Source organism: Sapajus apella, unplaced genomic scaffold (assembly GCF_009761245.1).
Source record: "Sapajus apella isolate SASKATOON/1434 unplaced genomic scaffold, GSC_monkey_1.0 scaffold16, whole genome shotgun sequence".
Lineage (NCBI taxonomy): Eukaryota > Metazoa > Chordata > Mammalia > Primates > Cebidae > Sapajus > Sapajus apella.
Window position 1 is genome coordinate 31,666,212 of NW_022436956.1, and position 18,829 is coordinate 31,685,040.

Sequence of the window (18,829 nt, forward strand, 5' to 3'; positions counted from 1 at the left end):
GCAATTCTCCTGCCTCAGCCTCCTGAGTAGCTGGGATTACAGGCACGAGCCACCATGCCCAGCTGATTTTTTGTATTTTTAGTAGAGACGGGGTTTCACTATGTTGACCAGGATGGTCTCGATCTCTTGACCTCGTGATCCACCCGCCTCGGCCTCCCAAAGTGCTGGGATTACAGGCGTGAGCCACCGCGCCCGGCTTGGTTTGGCATATTTTAATGTTATGCCACACAGGATAAACTATTAGTGTATATATTTAATGTAAATTCAATCAGTCAGAAAAAATTTTATGAGGCAAGCATGGAAGATTACATGTTCTATACCTTATGTTGGTGTAAAACAGCTGACAATCTTCTAAACAGATCTTCTGCTTTGCTGAAAATCGTCAAAAATCCACTTGCATTTCTATCAATCATAATAGAAAAAATAGATTCATCTCCTGCCTCACCCACTCCCTTAAACTGATTTGGAATGCCGATGAATCTCTTCATTTCTCTATAATATTTAGCCCGGATCTCTTCAAAAGGGGGCCTGAATTGTAATCGTCCCTGTCTGAAATTAAATAAATAACTTTAAAATACAAATTATTAGAAAATCATAAATTCAACATTAAATTGGGGTTTAAAAAACATCTTACTTGTAAGTTAAGTCTATATTTATTTCTGGCAAATTCTCATTAAGTGCTTCTAAGCCCATCTGATACTGATGCTCCAGGGCTTTGTACAGTTGATGATTCCAGTGCTGTTTCCACGCGTGCATGTCACTTGCTTGGAATCCCTAATATGTTACATTTACATTTTTAATTTAAAATTTAGGCAATAGAATGTATTTTTCATTTAATACTTTCATATCACATGATTTACAACTATAATCACAAAAATAAAATCAACTTATTTCGAATATGTGAAACAGGTACATCCTTAATTGTCCCTCTTCTTAGAGTTACAGACAAATATAAAAATCTAATCTTCATACTTATAAATAGTACTTTAAAAGATCACCAAAATTTAAAATCCATGCAAATATTAAATGACTTTCATATTTAAACTTTATTTTATGATGTAGTACCACAAATACTGGTTTATTTTGCAAACTTCTTAGTCCTTTTTCAAAAATTCCCATCCAATATAGCTTTCTCTTCCCTTCCCACTTCTTACATAATATAAATCTACTCCATCTTTTAAAACATAAGAGATTTAAAATATTAGATTGCTCATGAGAATGTATATACTTTTTTGCTTCTATACAACCAGAATTATATCAATTCTAGTACTTTTGCTTTTTCTTAAAGTTCCAAAAACTGAAAAATATTAAATATATGTAAATGTTTGAGAACATCTAATTCATATTCAGTTAAGATCCCATCACCATCTACTATGTAGCGGGCTTTGTGCTTGCCACTTTTATATGCATCAACTATTATATCAAAATATAAATAGAACTCCAATTTTACCTCCAAAAAGGAAAAAAATCTGAAATACAATTATTTCAATCATTAGGATTCTACCGAAACCTAATTTTGTGTTTTACGGATGACACAATCACCTAAAAGAAAACTAACATGTGATAGATATTTAAATAGCAAGACAAAAATCTACAAATTCTGAATTGAGGAATTTGGCATTCCATAAGATACTACAGAAACTTATTGTTATATTTTTAAATGTAAATTGATTGTTCATATATGGTCTTTATATATAGTTCAGTCAAAAAATTATAAATCTGTTAGGAATTAATTAGTAAGATTTAAATATAACCTTCATGAACTTCTCGGCAATGCATATATTGTATTTACATTCTGAAAAGATCATATTTCAAAGTACACACACAAAATAAAACATAGTTTACCTGTGCTTCTACGGTTGCTAAGCCAGTTCTCAATTCTTGTAATCCATCTTTCCAACGCTGTTGTTGCCGAAGCAGATCAATATTCATAAGAACAACCACCTATGAAAAATTAGAGCATACTAGTCTCAAAGTATTGCTGGAAAAATGTTAACTTTTCAGTGGAGAAAGCTGACAGATACCATCTTAAACAAGTGATCAAGTTTAACTTTATATAAGACATATCAATACCTGAACGATGTACTGAGAAGGGCAAAACACCACTTCTGTGCTATTCCTGCCAAAACAGGATAGCCCTGATCTAATATGGAAAAACATCATATAAACCTAAATCAAGTGAGATTCTACAAAATAACTGACCAGTACTCCTCAAAGTAATGAAAAACAAGGAAAAGACTGAGGAGGGGGAGGCTACAGAGACTCAACAACTAAATGTAAAGTTGGATTCTAGATTTTATCCTGAAAAACAAAAGTTAGTAGAAAATTTTAAAATTCAAAACAGTCTGTTTCTTGGTTTTGATAACTATTCTGGTTATATAGTTGTCAACACTAGGGAATTTGGGCGAAGGGGAATTGTGATGCCTCTGTACTACTTTTGCAACTTTAAGTCTCAAATTATTTCAAAATAAGTTTTTAAAAATTACATCTTAATGACTTTTTAAATAATACCGTTCATAGCTTATTCAATTTTATAAACAAAATATACCTTTTCACAAAATGTAGTGTGCCATTTTCTCAGTTTTCTATTTTCAGTGGCAAGTCGTTCAGCAGCATTTTGGAGTTTTTGAATATAGCCTTCTAATTCTTTAGGATTATCCCAAGTAATCTGTGATTTCCCTCCACTTCCTGTTTTTGAATTCTATGGTACAATAAACAACCTTTAGTATATATACATGTATTTTCTTTTTCCAAAAGTTTCAACATTCTATATCAAAAGTTCAATTATCCCCAACTCTGGCCTGCAATAAAGAAAGCACATCATAATTTTCCATTTTATAATTGATAAGACAGTCTGGCAAAGATTGAGTAGTCCATTTCTTCCAGCTTCTCCCTTTTACAATGAAAAAGCCCTAGACATAACACAACAAACAAGCATAAGATGACTGAAAGGAAGAATAAAGAAGGCAGACAGCCTAGAAACCTCAGGAATTAAGGCATGACACATCTGGGTTTCCTTATTATCTCCTATACATCCACGACAGGACACTGGAGAAGCTTCCAATCTGGAACCACTGACAGGCACAGACTAAAAAAGCTCCAGGAGAAACCTATTTCCCCTAGCTGAAGGGCTAAGAAAACAGCAGTCTAACAACAGAAAATATTTCTAGCAATACACATCCTATTGTAGCTTAACACAAAAGAGAAAATCACCCCTTTCTATAGTTTCAGTGGGGCTAAGTAGAGAGCTGATCTTCCATCACCTACTTGGCAAAAGCCACTAGTGTTCCAATCCCCCTGCCACGGTAATCATGAAACTGAACAAGGAGCTGAGCTCCCACCCTCACTCACAGCAACAAAATGGTGTAAATCTGCCCTCCACTCCTCTACTCCTCCTCCCTAATGTCAACAGGGACCAGTGGGGAGCTGAGCTTACACCCCTGCTTGGAGGCAACAAGGTACCTCCAAGTTGGTGCCTCACTTTCACAACAAGGTATCAGTAAAGTAAAATGGGCACTCAACTTGCATTCCACTCATCTGCAATGAATAAGTGTACAAATGCTCTGCTTTACTACTGTAGAGCCCAGCAGGAAACTCAACACAAACATACACACACACACACACACACACACACATACACATACACACATACACACACACACACACACACACACACAAACCTCTCAGCAAAGAGACTGTTTACTAAAATATAAAGATTAAATATTATACAGCGCATATATATATACATGCTTCCTAAAAGGAAGGGAAAAAAACTGAGAAAACCAATAAATTCACAAAACAGTAACTGAAAACAACAAATTTGGCAAAAGACATAAACCTACAGAGTCAAGAAGCAAGTAAACTCCAAATAGGATAAACTTAAAAGGATTCTATGCTTTCCTACACAATAATTAAACTTCTAAAGACAAAGATTCTTTGAAATCTTAAAAGCAGCCAAACATAATGCATTATTTAGAAAGGAACACAAATTCAAATGACAGCAGTTTGTCAGCTGAAATCATTGATGCCAGAGAACTAAAAAAAAAAATAAGTCAAATATTCATTTCATTTTATATCCAGTTAAAATATCCAGGAATGAGGGAAAAGGAAAACATTATCAGACAAACAAAAGATAAGCCAATTTGTCACCAGCTCACCTAAACTTAAACCATGGCTAAAGGAAGTTAGTTCTCTAAAGAAGGAAAATATCAAAAGGAGCTCAGAACTTCAGAAAAAAAAAAAAGAAAAATATTGGGACAAGTAAAAAATATAAATATATAATAACCTATCCTTCTTGTCATGAGTTTCTTATATTTGATGATTTAATATAAGGGGGAAATTTATAACATCATCTGATGTGGTTTCAATGTATATAGGGAAAATATTTAAGACAAATATATAAAAGTGGAGAGAGTGAAGAAACCTAAATAGAAGAAAAGTTTCTATACTTCACTTGAAGTGGTCAATGAAGGCATAGAAAGTCTATGGAACATAGGAGATGCTCAATAAATAGCTGATGAATTAAAAAGACTTTACTGAGTAATTACCATATACTACTTATTGTTCTATTGCTTGAGAATATGAAAGTAAATAAATTATGGTCTACCTTTCTACAATATGGTAAGTAGACAGAGGATCATACAGAACCTTAATGTTCTCTCTACACCAATCCTACTTTTATAACCACTACTATGTCTCATTTAACATATGTTAAATATAATTAACTCCTCACAATACAATTTTACAAAGTAAGTTTCCTCCTCAGAAATATCAACAGACATTATTTTAAATAAATTAGAGGAGAAAAAGTTGTAAGGGCTTACAACTAAAGAGACTGATAAATTAGGGAGAAAAGATAAAAAACAATAAAGTATGATTCCATTTCCAAAATTATGCATACATTTTTAAATATGCATGGATTTTCAAAAATATGCATAGAAAAATATTTGAAAGGATGTATACCAGACTTCTTAAATGGTCATTTCTTGAGGGCATGATTATAGGACATTTTTTTCTTTTTACCTATTTCTTTTAAACTTCGCATTATAAACTCATTCTAATCTCTGCCAACAAGAAAAAAGCGCTTTTAATAACATCTATAATATGAATTATGTAACTTCTAGTAAATATTAAGCCTGAGAACTAGTGTGCAGAAAAGAGTTAACATAGCAGGTCTGACTACCATCCTTCAAAAGACCTGCTTAAAAGATGCCCCTTAGCTGGTATTTGGGAACTTAGATTTCAGAAGGGTTCCTACCACTCTAACTGATAAGAGTGGCTCACTGTACCTAAATAATATGGTTTATGCTGAATATTTTCTTTCCTTCTGGGAGTCTGGAATTTCAGTGCATACGGGACAGAAAATGTCTATGTGACTGTCCCCATAAAAATCTAGGTTTTGAGTCTCTAATGACCTTCTCCAGTAACACATTTCACATGTGTTACAATTTGTTGTTACAGAAAATAAGTACACTCTGTGTGACTCCACAGGGAGTGAACTCTTAGAAGCCTGCATCTATTTTCTTGGGACTTCACCCCATCATGCACATTTCCCTTTGCTGATTTTCCTTTGTATGCATTCACCGTAATAAATGCTATGAGTATGGCCACACACTGAGTCCCGCAGATCCTCCGAGCAAATCAAAGAACCTGGGTGGTCCTGAGGACCCTGACACAACTAGTTATCCATTTTCAAATAGAAAAAATAAAATGGTATATTTCTCATCTTATTTTTTTCAAACATTTCATGTCTATGAAGACTGAAACTACAGATTTTTAAAAGTTAATAGTCACATAGTAACATTCAGTTTAAACACTATTATGGGTTTTCCTCTTTTTTTTTTTTAGAGACTGAGTCTTGCTCTGCTGTCCAGGCTGGAGTGCAGTGGTGTGATCTCGGCTCACTGCACCCTCCACCTCCTGGGCTTAAGCAATCACCTTTATTGCTTGGGAAAAGGCCAAGAGAAAGGCCTTTATTGCCGAGAATGAAAGATTACAAGTAATTTAGTTGAGGGCTCAAAGGGGACAGCCATATAGAAAGTCAGAAAAGTCTTAGAAATAGCTCAATCGGTCATGAGGCTCCTGCCTCAGCATCCTGAGTAGCTAGGATTTCAGGCACCCACCACCACGCCTGGCTAACTTTTCTCTATTTTCAGTTGAGACAGGGTTTCACCATGTTGGCCAGGCTAGTCTCAAACCCCTGACCTCAGGTGATCCACCCGCCTCGGCCTCCCAAAGTGCTGGGATTACAGGCGTGAGCCACTGCACCCAGCCTCCTGATTTCTTATATATGGACATTCAAATAACCACAGATAAAGAGCAAATAAGTCTTATATTACAAAATTGGGAGACGGTGAAAAAGGTCTAAGGAGGCTTGTGTATAAGGGCCTCAAACTTCAGAGGATAAATAAATATAATATCATACAAATCATATTCTATCTATATTAATGCAATTGATTAAAATCAGTTACAAAATATATAAAATATTCTACCACTTAAATCTACAGTTGGAAAAAAAATGTTACCTGTCAAGAGTGAACAAAGTCCCTGGAAGCAAAACAAAATCTAAATCATTTGCTACGTTAAGCTGAAGGGAACACCAGAAAATTAAGAAATAAATACTTCATATGTAAAAATCTAATTATAATAAAATTAGAAGTCCATTTACCTTAATTATCTGTTCAAATGCTAAGGCAGATTGTAACATCATTGGCCTCTGACTTTGAATCATTTGTTGATCAATAGAATTATAAAAATGTGCCACCTACAAAGTAAAAGTACAATTAGTAATAATTAACAACTTCATTTTTAATTTTTCTTGATTTTTAATTGTTTAAATGAAAATATTAACGTTTCCCAATCCTAAAATTAAAACAGAATTAGATTTCTTATCTTCGATAGTGCATTTGTTCACATATTAATATACACAATCAACAAATAAATGTTGAGTTCCTACAATTTGCCAAGTCATGTCCTGAGATCTGATTAAACAAAGATTATAAAACATGGTCCCTGGAATCAAGAAGTTCATAATCTCACAAGAAAGAAGGAACTCAGTGAAGCATGTTAATTGGTAAAAAACTAAATTCTTAATTCCTGCATGTCTCCAAATCTGCTCCTTCTTTTTTCAGTACAAGCCACAATGATGTATTCATGTCTCAGATCAAAAATTCTTCGAGATCTCCTGAATGCTTCTCTCACATTTCACATCAGCAAATCCCTATTGACTATACTCTTAAAACACATCTTGAATTCAATCACATTCCCCAAACCCCATCAATTGCATCCCAATCCACACACTCTCATCTCTTGGCAAGACCAGTGCAACAGTCTCCTAACTGGTCACTCTGCTTCCAATCATGGCCTCCTATAGTCTATTTAAAGCAGACAGAGTGGTCTTTTCTAAACATATATCACACCTCTTGCCTACGCAAAACCCAATGACTTCCCAATGTATTTGAGAATAAAATCCAAAACTCCTAAAGCTATTACCTTTCCAATGTTTTCCCAGTATACTAGAGAATGAACCAAACTAGCCTTTTTACTATTATTCTCACTAACAAGTGAGGCTTCATTCTAGAATTCTGCATCTGTCATTCCCTCTCCCTGGAATAGTCTTCCTCTAGATACGTGCATGGTTCTTTTGCCTACTTTATGTCATGTCTCATCTCAAATATTACCCCTTCATCAAGGCTTAACCTGACCAGTCTGTATAAAATAGCAGTCTTTGTCACAATCTCTTTATTCTGTTTTATTCTTCTTCAAAGCATTTATCACTATCGCTGCCTAACATTGTATTATATATTTATGTGTTTGTTATCTGTCTCTCCTCCTGAAATGAAAGCTCTAAGAACAGAGCCAAGCAAACAGCAGGCACTCACAAATGTTTGTTGAATTAATCAATAAATAGAGATACCTACAAGGAACAGTGGTGGACAAAGGACACTGTCAACTGTGTTGGTGGAAGAAGGAGAGGTTCAGGGAGTAAGATCAAGTGGACAACCTGAGCCGAGTCTAAGGCATTTTGGAGACTGTTAATTTTTGTGTCCCCAGCACCTCACAAAATTCTTGGCACATAGTAGATGCTTAAAAAATATTTCTTAACCAATTTTATGGAGATTCTCTTCTTTCCACTGATTATATAAAAATAAACTTTATTTGGTGGGGAAAACCCACTCTACTGATTCTGTACCACAAAAGTAGGCCCAGGAAAAGTACAATCAGGAAAACTAGAAGCAATAGAATAGTATATATTCTGTTACAATCTGGCCATACTGCTGTCTATCCAGCATTCTACTATATACACCCTATTCCAGCTAAATATCTGCTCAGAAATAAAGGTATATAGAAATAGATTTTCCCAATTGTTCTTCCAGGGTAAATACAAATACCTATGACCATTTATTCTTTGAGTTCCTATTCTGTCAGACTAAATACTTAGCATAGTAAAGTAGGCAAGCCTCTCTGCTTTTAAGTAGTCACTCCAACTGAAATGATCACCCAACCCTCTGTGTACTTGAGAAAAATATACGTACACTCTTCCAGACTTACATGAATCATTCTTCCAAAAAGACTTACCTGCTACTACTTCTATCTCTACCCAGGAAAATAATTGAAACTTCCTACCTCTATGCTTTTACAAGATTTCCTGAACATCTGTAATATAGTACTTATAATACATTAAATATTAATCTACTTGTTCAGCACTATATTGAAATGAAATAAATATGAACTCTAGAATCAGAGAAACTTGATATCAAATCCCAGTTTCATAATTTACTATCTATGTGGCACTGGGAAAACTGTTAAACATCTGATCCCCAATTAGATCAGTAGTACAATGGGGAATTAATTGAAATAACATAATTAAAGCATCTACCACAAGGCCTTATATTTAATGAGCACTCAATGTTTAGTTTGCTCTCTCCCACTAGACCAGTGATTCTCAAACAAAGCAGAGTATACCTCAGGGAACATTTGGCAACATCTAGAGATATTTTTGATTGGCAGGTCTAAGCAGATGCTACTGGATATACTACATGCAGGACAGGAATACCAATAAAAGCATACAAAGCAAAGCGCTGCCCCTAAAAAAAAGAAATTCGTCCAAACTATCAAAAGTGAAGAGGCTAAGAATTTCTGTACCTGATTGTAATAGTAATGTATTCATTTGTATATCCTCACTCCACTATGCCTGACAGGGTAGATACTCAACGACTCTTTGTTGACCCAAAAAATAAACAAAAGACCAAATATACAAGATACTGTTCCTTCCCTCTAAAATATAATAAAGTCAAAGCAAAAAATGAAAAAAAAAAAAATCAGGAGAAGATCCAAGGTGGCCGTTTAGGAACAGCTCGGAGTTGTAGCTCCCAGTGAAAAAAAATCAGATACAATATGATAAGTATTAGAATAGTGATTTTTACACTGCCCAAAGAATAAAAAATAATCAACTAAAGAAAGACACAGCAGAGAAAGTGACTTGTGAATTGAAAATTAAACAATCACACTGAGTTTTCCAATCAGAGAACAGATTTCAATGCATGGAGACATGTTTAGATAAAAGCAAAGTTTTATATTACTGAAGTATAGGGTACAGTAAGAAGTACATAGGCAGTAAAGGCAAGAACCAGTAAGTTTAGTTAGGTCATGATTAAGAAAGGCTTTGTATGCCATGTTAAGCAGACAGACCGTGAGCTGATAATAATTTATTTTTTGGCAAGTGGCATGATGGCAATTTGCCCATAGGTAGACTGACAAAATGACTAGAAACAGAAACCATTCATCAACCTGACAATTCTTTAAGATTCTGCCCCTAGAAGGCAGGCAGAAGACTCCTTAATTAGAAGGTCCTTTAAAACCCATGCAAGTAACATGAGAGAAAAGAAGGAAGAATAACATACTATTTTCCAAATGCTTTTTATAGTGAAAAGCAATAAACAATAATACTTTAATAAATTCCTTATAGGTTACAAGGCAAATTTTGTAATGGACTCATTTAGTAAACCATAATTTCACAGCTGGCAGTGCTATTCTATTAGCCTAAAAAAAAATCAAAAAAAAAAACAAGCCTTCAACATATTCTAGTTTAATGTAATAAACACCAAATAGGCAGGTATTCGAAAAATGTAATTTCATACTTGTTTAAGAATAATTGCTTGCTTGCAGAATTTCTGTGCAATGTTTGCAACTTGCTGTATTTTGGCAGGAATAACAAAGCCAAGTGCAGAGAGCTGACGAACTTCTCTCAGAAGAATCACCAAACGATCTGAATAATGCACTTTTAGTGATCCATCATTAGAATCCAATTCCATAATTCGACTACTAGCCTCAATACTACAAAACAAAATAAATAACCTGTTAAGTTTCATGTTCTCATTGTTTTGACTAATAAACACAATAGTTTTTGCAACTTTTCTGTACATCTAATATTAGCTCAAAGTTAAAAAAAAAAAAACCTTTTTAACTATAGCTTTTAAGTTGTGTTTTTTTCCATATATTATTTCACAATTCAGGTTTTGGAAACACACTGCAATATCCAAAATAGATCATCACATTAATATTTCAATCAAGCAGTTTTAAAGTAAGAAAAATTAATCTCTTAACTTTCAGCTAAGAGTCAAAATTGACATCAACCATAAAGAAAAATTTTTGATTCATTTTTTAAAGGTATCTCTGATTTTTTTAAAAAAATCAATGTACTTGCTTCTTTAGTACTTTTATTAAAAGATCAATGATAAAGAATATCAAAATGGTAAGAGTAGAGATATTCAAACATTTCATTCTTCTACCCTTTGTTTCACTACCTAGTAACTGTGTGTTTTTATGTGTTTCTTCCAAAGGTTATAATATCAAATATTACTTTGGGGAACTCAAATCAGTATGGATTACAAAAATGCTGAACTAAATTCAGCAACAGGTATTATGCTTTCATCACTACCCTTTAGGATTAGGTTTATATAATGCTTTTTTTTATTTTTCATTTTTTTCTTTTTTTTTGAGATGGGATCTTGCTCTGACACCCAGGCTGGAGTGCAGTAGAGCGATCATGGCTCACTACATCCTCGACCTCCCTGATCTCAAGGATTCCTCTCCATCTTAATCTCCTGAGTAACTGGGACAACAGGCAAGCCACCATGTTCAGCTGATGTTTTTGTCTTTTGTAGAGACAGGATTTTGCCATGTTGCTCAGGCTGATCTCAAACCCCTGAGCTCAAGTGATCCTCCCACCCTGGCCTCCCAAGGTACTGGGATTACAGGCATGAGCCACCACACCCACCCTCGTTATTTCAAATCACCCTTACAATGAAGAAAAATTGCAGGTATTAGAAGGTAACCTACTAAAAAGCAAAGAACAAAAGTATTCAGCTTATTTAATAGTATATAAAAAAATAAAATAAAGAGTAGAATACTTTAAAATGGCTTAAAATAATGATGTAGTCCAAACTTTCCTATATACAAATAAAGTTCATCAGTAAACTATTATGGTGACTCTTTTTGCCTTTATTCAGGACTCATCTTCCAAAATTAGTTTGTATATGCCAGCATTTCCCAAAATATGTTCAAAAACACTGATGATTCTTTTATTTTTTTTTTTTTTTTTTTATGAGAGACGGAGTTTCTCTCTTTTTACCCAGGCTGGAGTGCAATGGCGCGATCTCGGCTCACCGCAACCTCCGCCTCCTGGGTTCAGGCAATTCTCCTGCCTCAGCCTCCTGAGTAGCTGGGATTACAGACACGTGCCACCATGCCCAGCTAAGTTGTTGTATTTTTAGTAGAGACGGGGTTTCACCATGTTGACCAGGATGGTCTCGATCTGTTGACCTCGTGATCCACCCGCCTTGGCCTCCCAAAGTGCTGGGATTACAGGCTTGAGCCACCGCACCTGGCAACACTGATGATTCTATGGGACAGAAAATAGGTTTTACCAAAAAAAAAAAAAAAAAAAAAAAAAAAAAAAAGAAAGAATGAAAAAGAGGAGGCGGGGTTTCAAAGCCAAATGGGAAATGCTGGGTGGCAGGAACCAAGTTAAACAAACTTCTTAACAGCAGATCTCAGACCAAGGTATGCTACCATGCTGGTGGATCTCCACTGAAGCTATAATGATAAAGTATGCAAATTTTCCAAAATTAGTTGACTAAAGCACTGTTTCTTTTTTTTTTTTTTTTTCCTCTTGCCTGGAGTATCTCTCATGTTTTAGGCTCAAAGTAGAAGGAGAAACAGCTAAATGGCATAGTTATAATTATTATGCCCTAACACCTTTCAGTTTCCTCTGTTCTTCCTCCAGAGCCAGAATTCTAGATTTGAAAAAGAATTACTCAATTTAAGAAGTACTGTTTTTGGCCTAATTATCCTTTGTAGCAGTATAGGAAAAATAAAAACTTCATTGATGGACAAAGTTACTTTTAAAAAGACATGAAAATGTTCTTTTTTTTTTTGAGACGGAGTTTCACATTTCACTCTTGTTGCCCAGGATGGAGTGCAATGGCATCGTTCTGGCTCACTGCAACTCTGCCTCCTGGGTTCAAGCGATTCTCCTGTCTCAGCCTCCCAAGTAGCTGGGATTATAGGCATACACCACCAGTCCTGGCTAATTCTGTAGTTTCAGTAGAGACAGGGTTTCTCCATGTTGATCAGGCTGGTCTCCAACTCCCAGCCTCAAGTGATCTGCCTGCCTCGACCTCCCAAAGTGTTGGAATTACAGGTGTGAGCCACTGCACCCAGCTAAGACATGACAAGTTTCTAAAAATAAACACAATAATATGCTGGAGATAGTGGACCTGAGGTACAAAGAAACTAGTTTTTTTTGACAATTCATTTCAAATTCCCATTAGAATTAATAAGGTTAACTAATTAATACATTCAATATAGCTCAATAAATATTTACCATAGCCTTATTATGTGGGGCACCATGAAGAAATATTCCTTCTCTCAAGGAGTTTAAAAATAATACAATTTTACAAAACTGTAAAATTGCTTAGAGTGTATGTGTGTGTGCATGTAATATTAATTATAATATTAATTATTACTAATAATAAGGTAGAAAAACATATATGCAAACCAATAACAAAAAACCATGAGGGAAACACTAATTCTAAAATGGAAATCCAAAATTCTGGGGAACAGACAAGAGAAACAAGAGAGAGGCAGTTAACTAACTAAATCATCAAAGTTTACAGCCTTAATGAACTAAAAGTTGATGATCAAAAACAAAAAAAAATTAGAGGAGGAGCAAGTTTGGAGAAAGGAGAAAGATAATTAATCCCATCGGCTATTTGAATTAATAACATACGGTTTTGGATTTTACAGTTTAATATATGCTTACCACAAACCAGATCTGGAATCAGATAAACCTGACTGAATATCCCTGGACCAATCATCAAATTGTTCTTGTTCATATAGTTTAAGTTGGTCTAAGAGATCTTCAGCACTTCGATAGAAACATCGAAATCCTGACAAGTCAGATAAAAGAGCCTCTGCAATCTTGATAGTATCATCTACCTTAAAAAGTCAAATTACAAAGATATGTGCATTATTTAAATTCTTTAAAAAGTAGCATAAAGTAACAAGCCCCCTTCTCTGATCTGTGATTCAGAAATCATTCTCCCTTTCATCTATAAATAGTGAAACAGAGGATTTACCAAATAATATAAAAATATTAACCCGTACTTTGCTTCTGAATTATACAGTTCACAGAATAGCAAACACAAGAGGATAATCCATAGAAGGCATTAACTTCAAGAATAAAATGGAGGGTAAAGGGAAAGTCAGTCCCCCAAATATCTGTGCCCCAGTGATTTTCAGAGGAAACTCTGGGAACTTCAGCAGTATTCCTAAACATATTCAGTAATAACTTCAGCCCTTAGCTACATGCTCCAATTAAAAGCTCAAATAGTAATTAGGCCAATGGGAATGTCAATTAAGAGAAATAAATGCCTTTCCTCCACAACTTTACAGAGAATATTACAGCACTCTGGAAAACTAACTGACAGAATCATTAGGCAGAATATATCAGAAAATAAAACATCAAAAAATACAAACCTGAATAACCAGATATGTCAAATATGCTGGCTTTTATAATATTCTTTTTTTTTTTTTTTTTTTTTTTTGAGACGGAGTTTCACTCCTGTTACCCAGACTGGAGTGCAATGGCGCGATCTCGGCTCACCGCAACCTCCGCCTCCTGGGTTCTGGCAATTCTCCTGCCTCAGCATCCTGAGTAGCTGGGTTACAGGCACGCGCCACCATGCCCAGCTAATTTTTCGTAGTTTTAGTAGAGACGGGGTTTCACCATGTTGACCAGGATGGTCTCGATCTCTTGACCTCGTAATCCACCCGCCTCGGCCTCCCAAAGTGCTGGGATTACAGGCGTGAGCCACCGCGCCCGGCCTGCTTTTATAATATTCTATGGAGACTTGCTCTTAATCACAGACTATAATCAATTAACACTTATTGTACAAGTCAAATGCAAGACACTGAAATACATACTAGTTAGTAAGTCCATAAGAGTCTTAGGGCAATTTTAATACTATTAAAATAATAATCTTCTAAATCTATAAATTGCTGTCACTACCTTTGACAATGCCACAATTACCTTTTACCTTTCCATTAACTTCCTTTCAACCTAAAGTGATTTAGTTACATAAACATGCTTGCAGGTAAGACTTTGCAACTACTAAAATTTTACAGTGTTTTTTTTTTTTTTTTTTTGTTTTTGTTTTGTATTCTGCTTTTTTTTTTTTATCCACCATGGAGTGCTATGGCACAATTACAGCTCAATGCAGCCTCAGTATCTCAGGCTCAGGTGATTCTCCCACCTCAGCCTCCTGAGTAGCAGGGACTACACACACGTATTACCGCACCCAGCGAAATTTTGTATACAACGATTTTTTTTTAACTCAGTGTAAAGCATGCTTTCCTCCTGAATATAGGTCCAGCTAATTTTTGTATACAATGATTTATTTTTAACTCAGTGTAAAGGATGCTTTCCTCCTGAGTACAGGTATTTAACTGGAACAATTGCACTTGGAATAAATGATGTATTATCTCTAAGAAAGAAGGAATAGAACCATCACAACCTCCTCTGCACACTTGTTCAGTGTTCTATATTTCTTATGAAAATTATATAGATATGCCAAGGAAAACAGAATATATTGACTACAGTTCTAGAGTACCTTCCATGTGTCTTAATTTAGCAGATTTTATAATTAGTACTATTCATCTTTTATTAAAAACAAATACCTTCAATTCCAACTGGCGAACCCAAACTATATTGTTGACAACTTCTGAAAGATTTTTGCCAGAAAGTGGTCCAGATGCATCACCAGGAGTTCCTCGGCATCGATTCTCAAAGTCTAATCGAAAATCTATAAAATTTAAATCAAATAAATGATTACAAAGAATTAGCAAAGATTTCCTAAATACCTTCCATCTACCAAGCTCTATGTCAAATGCTGTAGATAAGAAAATAATGAGTTGGTCCTTACCCTCAAGGACCATACCATGTATCAAATGAAAGAGAGAAAGATAACTTGTTCATGTAAAAAATATGTCATTTATAACAGAATAAGTAAACTAATCTTCAGTATGAAAATGTTAGAAAATGTATCCTCAATCCTAAATGGTATGCAACAAAGAAAAAAGTAATCTACAAAAATATTCTCTCAAGCAAACACTGTAATCTCATAAACTTTTACCTTTAACTGAGTCCACAAGTCTTGCCAGCAAAGTTTCTCTTTCTAACATCAATTCTTTGCTTATGGTTGGACGCTTTACCAACTCTTTATATTTCAGAAATGCTTGAAGAAGCTAATATAAAATAAAATAACTATATGTTCATCCCAATGGATCAACTCAGTAAATACATATAAATAAAATACCTAAAATAGCTTAAGAGAAATATTAAAAGTGAAATATCTCAATACTTTACCTGCTGTGGACTGTCTTGAATTTCTGAAATATAATTTTTCAATTTTCCTGCTATTTTTTGTTCCGCAGGTGCAATAATCTTTTCATATTGAGACACTGCAGCTTTCCACAAGGGCTACACATATTAACAACATTGTTAGACTTTAGTATTTTTAGATATGCCTTTAAAAAGAACAACATAAATATAGGAAACTATATAGACATAAAGAAATATATGGATTCATATATATAGGAAACTATATAGACATAAAAAAATATATAGATATATATATAACCTCAGTATATGGATTATATTGCACAGGATTCAGGCCAGTAAAAGGTTCAAACACTCGAGAGAGGCATATGATTTTCTCTTCACTGGCAGGTAAAAAATAGAGAAGCTTCTCATGAATTGTTCTAACAGCCAAGACCTAAGACAAAATATTAAAACAAAAGAATTTATTTAAATCAAACCATTTGCAAAAATAGGTCTAAAATCTAGATATGTTGGGCACAAATTTATTTAAATTAGGTTCTCTAAAAAATAACAATAAAACTGAAACTATAATACAGAAAATTACCACACGACAATGAAGCGATATGCAAAAACATAACTGTTTCATCACATTAACATTAATAAGTGTGCTCAAATCTAGTGAAAATATATCAGATCTAAATATTTTTAAACTATGTTTAAAGTTTAATATAGTTTAAAAAACTGTTTAAACTATATTTAAAGCTCATTTAAGTAAATTTTTAGTGTCTACCCTTAATATAGTAATAACTTCTGATTTTCATTATTCTGCATTAAATTGCACTACAAAGGATGAAATGACATGTTAACAACTCTATTTTTTTTATTATTTACAAACAGCTGAAAAACAAATATTGTGTTTTGAGCTAAAGATTTCTACCAACAGCCAAAAGGCAATCACAAAGGTTAAGTGAAAACACTATAATCTTCCTCCTATTTGAATTGGAAATCTCAGTATACTCATGATTTATTTTTCTCTGGCTAAAAAAAAATACCTATTAGCAATTCTGTCTATTGAGAATGCCTAACAGCATTGGTAACTAATGCACTTCACCCACAGATTGTTATTAAATATCCCCAAAAAATAACTAGTCTCCTTGAAAAAATGGCTAATTCCAGGTGTGAGACAGAAAATGTACAAGATGGGCTGGGCTATAACATTTTAGGGGAACTGAAAGCTATCAAAGAAATACCAAGTTGGCCAGATGCAGTGGCTCACAACTGTAATCACAGCACTTTGAGAGCCTGAGGCAGATGCATGACCTGGGGTTAGGAGTTCAAGACCAGCCTGGCAAAACTCCATCTCTACTACAAATACAAAAATTAGCCAGGGGTGGTAGTGTACACCTTTAGTCCCAGCTACTCAGGAGGCTGAGGCAGGAGAATTGCTTAAACCTGGAAGGTGGAAGTTGCAGTGAGCCACGATCACTCCACTGTACTCCAACCTGGGTAACAGAGCAAGACTCCATCTCAAAAAAAAAAAAAAAAAAAGAGAAAAGAAAAACAGAAATACTGACGTCATGTCAAAAATGGCATAGGAGCCAACTTGAAGGGGCACTCTCTGCCCCAAAATTGAGCAATTTGAGTATAATAATAATTACAATGGACTGAAACACATAAAATAAAAAAATTAATGGGTTCATAATAGCACTATCAAAAAACATTTCATTGATTGCCGATGGAACGTACTATGACTTACTTAATGTTCATTGTTCTAAAAAGTGATAAAAAGGAAATAAGCAATTATCTATACTGCCATTTCTATGCAAACTACATTTCAAAGTAACTAAAAAGTTAAAGAAAAAAATTCTTCTTTTAGAAAAGTAATGACTAATAAAAGCAGAAAGAACACCAGAATTAGAAAATCACAATTTTGCAACTCTTCATGATTAAAGACTGCTAAGAACATTTTTTAGGGCCGGGCGCGGTGGCTCACGCCTGTAATCCCAGCACTTTGGGAGGCCGAGGCGGGTGGATCATGAGGTCAAGAGATCGAGACCATCCTGGTCAACATGGTGAAAGCCCGTCTCTACTAAAAATACAAAAAATTAGCTGGGCATGGTGGCGCGTGCCTGTAATCCCAGCTACTCAGGAGGCTGAGGCAGGAGAATTGCCTGAACCCAGGAGGCGGAGGTTGCGGTGAGCCGAGATCGCACCATTGCACTCCAGCCTGGGTAACAAGAGCGAAACTCCGTCTCAAAAAAAAAAAAAAAAAAAGAACATTTTTTAGAAGTTGGAGCATTACAATGAATTCATCACACTGATCATACCTGAACCCTCACAAATCAAACTTAACATCACTAAAAATGGGAAAACATGGGAAAACAAGATACCACATAAGTCCTGATATATATAACAAGGTGTGAAAAGCTATATGGCATCAAAAAGGGGAAACTTTTAAAATGTCTCAGGAGACCTATCAACCAAATACAATATGAGCACCTTGTCTGCAACCTCATTCAAGTAAACCAACTACTTACAAATTTCTGAGAAAATCAGGATAAATAAATGCTTGCTAGATATAAAATCATATTAAGAAATTATTGTCATTTTGTTGACTGTGATAATGGTATTGTGGTTATATTTTAAGGGCGGAAGCAGATAACATCACTGCTTTAAAAATATTCCAGTAAAAAAAATGTTACAGGACAGGCAGGGAAGACAAAGATGAGACAAGAACTGAAAAATGTCAATGACTATTAAAATTGAATGGTGGATACATGACATCCATTATACTATTTTACTTTTTAATATGTTTGAAACATTTCATTTTTTAAAAAGAGGTTTTTTTAAGTCCCTAATAAAGAACTATGGTTCTTCTAAGCAAGGCAGGAACAGTCAGCTTTACAATCTTTAAGTAATCTCATTTTGGCCGGGCGCGGTGGCTCA

The 18,829-nt window shown here is 34.7% G+C and overlaps 1 protein-coding gene across 6 annotated transcripts in view; it reads right to left on the reverse strand.

Annotated features, from left to right (window-relative positions):
- The window catches only part of DYNC2H1 (dynein cytoplasmic 2 heavy chain 1), a 396,897-nt gene that overhangs the window by 364,313 nt on the left and 13,755 nt on the right, over positions 1 to 18,829 (reverse strand). For all 6 annotated transcript variants that reach the window (XM_032285741.1, XM_032285742.1, XM_032285743.1 and 3 more), the window contains exons 7-17: positions 16,203 to 16,337; positions 15,929 to 16,042; positions 15,696 to 15,807; positions 15,241 to 15,365; positions 13,325 to 13,500; positions 10,140 to 10,335; positions 6,668 to 6,763; positions 2,549 to 2,701; positions 1,846 to 1,944; positions 635 to 774; positions 321 to 549 (exon numbers count right to left, since the gene is read on the reverse strand). In XM_032285741.1, the coding sequence (XP_032141632.1) occupies positions 321 to 549; positions 635 to 774; positions 1,846 to 1,944; positions 2,549 to 2,701; positions 6,668 to 6,763; positions 10,140 to 10,335; positions 13,325 to 13,500; positions 15,241 to 15,365; positions 15,696 to 15,807; positions 15,929 to 16,042; positions 16,203 to 16,337 (1,575 nt within the window). The remainder of the gene's footprint in view (positions 1 to 320; positions 550 to 634; positions 775 to 1,845; positions 1,945 to 2,548; positions 2,702 to 6,667; positions 6,764 to 10,139; positions 10,336 to 13,324; positions 13,501 to 15,240; positions 15,366 to 15,695; positions 15,808 to 15,928; positions 16,043 to 16,202; positions 16,338 to 18,829) is intronic.